The sequence below is a fragment of the Lathyrus oleraceus genome, chromosome 7 (assembly GCF_024323335.1).
Source record: "Lathyrus oleraceus cultivar Zhongwan6 chromosome 7, CAAS_Psat_ZW6_1.0, whole genome shotgun sequence".
In the NCBI taxonomy this organism is placed as follows: Eukaryota; Viridiplantae; Streptophyta; class Magnoliopsida; order Fabales; family Fabaceae; genus Lathyrus; species Lathyrus oleraceus.
Genome location: NC_066585.1, coordinates 2,078,108 through 2,082,297, shown reverse-complemented (window position 1 = coordinate 2,082,297; position 4,190 = coordinate 2,078,108). Strand labels below are relative to the sequence as shown.

General features: G+C 32.1%; 1 protein-coding gene across 1 annotated transcript; it reads left to right on the top strand.

Annotated features, from left to right (window-relative positions):
- Positions 1–249: 249 nt before the first annotated feature.
- LOC127106042 (probable auxin efflux carrier component 1c) lies at positions 250–3,889 on the top strand. The gene is made up of 6 exons (XM_051043327.1): positions 250–1,707; positions 1,972–2,158; positions 2,239–2,324; positions 2,817–2,974; positions 3,357–3,433; positions 3,560–3,889. The coding sequence occupies exons 1-6, from the start codon at positions 543–545 to the stop codon at positions 3,624–3,626; spliced, it is 1,740 nt and encodes a 579-aa protein (XP_050899284.1). The 5' UTR covers positions 250–542; the 3' UTR covers positions 3,627–3,889.
- Positions 3,890–4,190: the final 301 nt, after the last annotated feature.

The window sequence follows — 4,190 nt, the reverse complement described above, 5'->3', positions numbered from 1 at the left end:
TATAAATTTAGTAATATTTTTTTTCAAAACAAATTCTTAATATTTTTAAAATTCAATAAAAAACAAATAATTACTTATAGTCAAACATAAAAATACTAGTATGCTTATTTTATATTAGATTAATTTTAGATTAATTTTATAACTTTCCTCATACTAGTATTTCTACTCCTTACACACATAAAAATAGTGGAGAGCTTAGAAAGAAACATGTATCTACTAGAAGTCAGAATCTGTTCACAAAAGTTTAAGCAATTGTCTCCAAAATAAGTACTTATAGTCAAACACATACCTCAAACCCATCACAAAATGCTTTTTCTAGATTGAAATATCCCATACAAGATAAACCATCCAAACCAAACCCTCTTTTCTCCAAACATATCTCAAAATAAATCATATTTTATTTCTTGGAAACCGCAAGTTTAACCTTAGTGGCAGCACCCAAACCAAAGCTCAAAATACTATATTTTCTTCTTATATTCATTCACTCACTCACTGCATCAAAAACCAAAACACAGAGAAAACAAAACAAGAACATCTTGAACATGATAACATTAACAGATTTCTACCATGTTATGACAGCAATGGTGCCACTTTATGTGGCTATGATCTTAGCTTATGGTTCTGTCAAATGGTGGAAAATTTTCTCTCCTGATCAATGTTCAGGAATCAACCGTTTCGTTGCTTTGTTTGCAGTTCCTTTACTTTCCTTCCATTTCATTGCCTCCAACAATCCATACAAAATGAACCTACGGTTTCTCGCTGCGGACACACTGCAGAAAATCATTGTCATAATCGCTCTAACCATTTGGGCTAATGTGAGCAAAAGAGGTTGTTTAGAATGGACAATCACACTGTTTTCCATTTCAACGCTTCCGAATACTTTGGTTATGGGAATTCCTCTTTTGAAAGGGATGTATGGTGAATTCTCAGGGAGTTTGATGGTGCAAATCGTGGTTCTTCAGTGTATAATTTGGTATACTTTGATGTTGTTCATGTTTGAGTATAGAGGAGCGAGAATGCTTATCTCAGAACAGTTTCCAGACACTGCTGGCACCATTGTTTCGATTCATGTTGATTCTGATGTGATGTCGTTAGATGGAAGACAGTGTTTGGAAACAGAAGCTGAAGTTAAAGAAGATGGGAAGCTTCATGTTACAGTGAGAAAATCAAATGCTTCAAGATCGGATATATACTCGAGAAGATCTCATAATTCTCATTCTCATGCAAATACAACACCTCGCGCTTCAAATCTGACAAATGCTGAGATATACTCTTTGCAATCTTCAAGGAATCCAACTCCAAGAGGGTCAAGTTTCAATCACACAGATTTCTATTCAATGATGGGTCGTAATTCGAACTTTGGTGCTTCTGATTTGAAGGTAACAACGCCGAGAAGTTCTAACTATGATCTTTCAACAACAGGGAACTATCCTGCACCGAATCCTGGAATGTTCTCTCCCAAGAATGTTGCTGCTAAGAAAGCTAATAATAATAATAATAATAGTAATAGTAATGGTCAAGTAGCAGTGAAAACAGATGATCTTCATATGTTTGTTTGGAGTTCAAGCGGTTCACCGGTTTCTGATGTGTTCGGTTCTCATCTTGAATATGGAGGAACAGGAACTGGAAATGGAAATGGAAATGGAGTTCAAGTTCATCATGATCAGAAACAAGAACAAGTCAAGTTGAATCTCTCTCCCAGAAAAGGTTTTTGATTTTTGTTCTTCTATTAGTTTAATTACCATAATTTCAAATAAATAGGATGTCGCGGGTTCAAACTTGCGCCTCTGCATTCAGATTAGGGTTCAAACCTGTGCCTCTGCATTCAGATTAGGGTTTGCGTCTGTCTCTTGTCTCTGCTATCAGATGTCTCTGCAGCTACCAACTGATCTGAATTAAGAATATTTTTTTATTTGTTTGTTTGTGTGTGATTATTGATATGATTATTGTTATTATTGTTGTTGTTATCAGTGGAGGGTGAAGAAGAGTACATAGATGAGTCTAGGAATGAAGAGACTGGAAAGGGAAACTCAAAAACTATGCCACCAGCAAGTGTAATGACAAGGCTAATATTGATAATGGTTTGGAGAAAACTCATCAGAAACCCAAACACATATTCCAGCATTATAGGCTTAACTTGGTCACTAGTTTCATTCAGGTACTAGTATACTAATTTTCCACCATTTATTTACAATAATTTTTATGAATTAGTTAATAATGTTTGGTGTTTTGTTGCAGGTGGAATATTGAAATGCCTCTTATCATAGCAAAGTCTATTTCTATATTATCAGATGCAGGACTAGGCATGGCCATGTTCAGTCTTGGTTAGTATAGTATATACCATCATACACATGCATACATATAGATACATACATGCATAACATGTTGATTGTTACTCTTAAATTGAATATTTTATGGTAACAAAAAGTAGAGCTTCACACTTGTTCTGACCTTTCTTTACTTCAAAGAGGGGACAGAAAATCTTTTATGATTCCATCTTTACTTTGAATATTATAAATTGAATACTTTTTTGTTTCATAAAGAAAGCAAGTGTTTCATTATAGTGTATCAGGCAAAAAAGCAAAACAGTGTTGTTATAATAATAATAATAATAATGATATTATATGTGTGTTGCTTTATGAATCTTTTTAGGAAAACTTTTGATATGTTTATGATGTGGTGGGTTGGTGGGGATGATGATGAAAGATGTTTCTTACACAAGACAAAGAGGACTAGTAGTAGAGCATGCTTGTCTCCTTTATGTTGGTTATGGTTATGACTGATGATGATGATGCTTTTGATATGAATAATGATAGGTCTTTTTATGGCTTTGCAACCAAGGATCATAGCATGTGGTAATTCTGTAGCAACTTTTTCTATGGCCGTTAGATTCCTTACTGGTCCTGCTGTCATGGCAGCTGCTTCCATTGCTGTTGGTCTTAGAGGAACCCTCTTGCATGTTGCCATTGTTCAGGTATACTAGCAAACTTATAGATATTCTCATTAACCAAAGTTTAACCGCGACAAATGCCTAAAGAAATTTTATCTAATAATGATTTATCATAGTTAAATGAAGTTTCTATACATTTGTCACAGTTAAATCAAATTAACCGTAGTAAAATTTTGGATCTGGTAACGAAGACTATTTTGCGCATCTGATTATACTATTGTACATAATTTAAAATTTAAAATTTAACATGTTTAAATTTTGATTAAAAAAAGTCTATAAAATAGTTGTCATTATTAAAGTGTAATAAGATAAGATCCTATATGATTTTTTTCACATTTAAACCATGGATAACCCTACATAGGACCATTGTAGTTGACTTTTTGATATGTTTGTCAAAATAATACAGGCAGCTCTTCCACAAGGAATTGTCCCATTTGTTTTTGCCAAAGAATACAATGTACATCCTGATATTCTCAGTACAGGGTATGTATTTTTTTTTGGTTCAATATATAGAAAACTTCTATTCGCACCCCACCTTTTTTCTATTCATCAATTGAATAGGTTTCTTCATTTAATGCTAATGAATTGAGCTGGTTGAATTAAATGCAGGGTAATTTTTGGGATGTTGATTGCATTGCCCATAACGTTGGTTTATTACATCTTGTTGGGGCTATGAATGGATATCAAAATGAAGATTACATTTGGCATTCATGCAAGGAATTGCTTAATTAAGGCTTCTAGCTAGCTTAGACCAAGAGAAAGAAAAAACATCACCATTATTACTACTGTTTAAGAATAGTAGGAATCAACCAATTAGTTTTAGTTTTCTTCTTTTTAATGAATTGTTCTTGTTTAGTGAAAATGTATAATCATGCTAGTACCTAGTGGAGTAGTTAATTTTATAAAATGGATATGGTTATTATCTTGTTAAATTTCAAATTTACAATGTCCTCATATTGCAATTTGCACACCACTCATCAATCAAGTGAGAAAAACAAGTAAAACTTAGTATTTGTTTATTTGTGAAAATATATTTTTTTAAATATGTATTGGTTTTAATTATTAATAAAAAATGATAAATTTTTAAACTAAATAATTGTGATAAAAATATAAGAAATGCGTTATGATAATTCATTTTCAAAAATTATAAAAACATTTTTATTGTTTTTAAAAAATTAACATTACTTTTTATTATTAACTTGAATAATTTATCATGTTATTATCATAAATTTAATATGCT

Excerpts from the sequence above, each read along its gene's own strand:
- LOC127106042 (XM_051043327.1), top strand. The coding sequence starts at position 543 with ATGATAACATTAACAGATTTCTACCATGTTATGACAGCAATGGTGCCA. Across the intron at positions 2,159-2,238 it reads TGGTCACTAGTTTCATTCAG|GTGGAATATTGAAATGCCTC; the intron begins GTACTAGTATAC and ends GTTTTGTTGCAG. Across the intron at positions 2,975-3,356 it reads TGCATGTTGCCATTGTTCAG|GCAGCTCTTCCACAAGGAAT; the intron begins GTATACTAGCAA and ends AAAATAATACAG.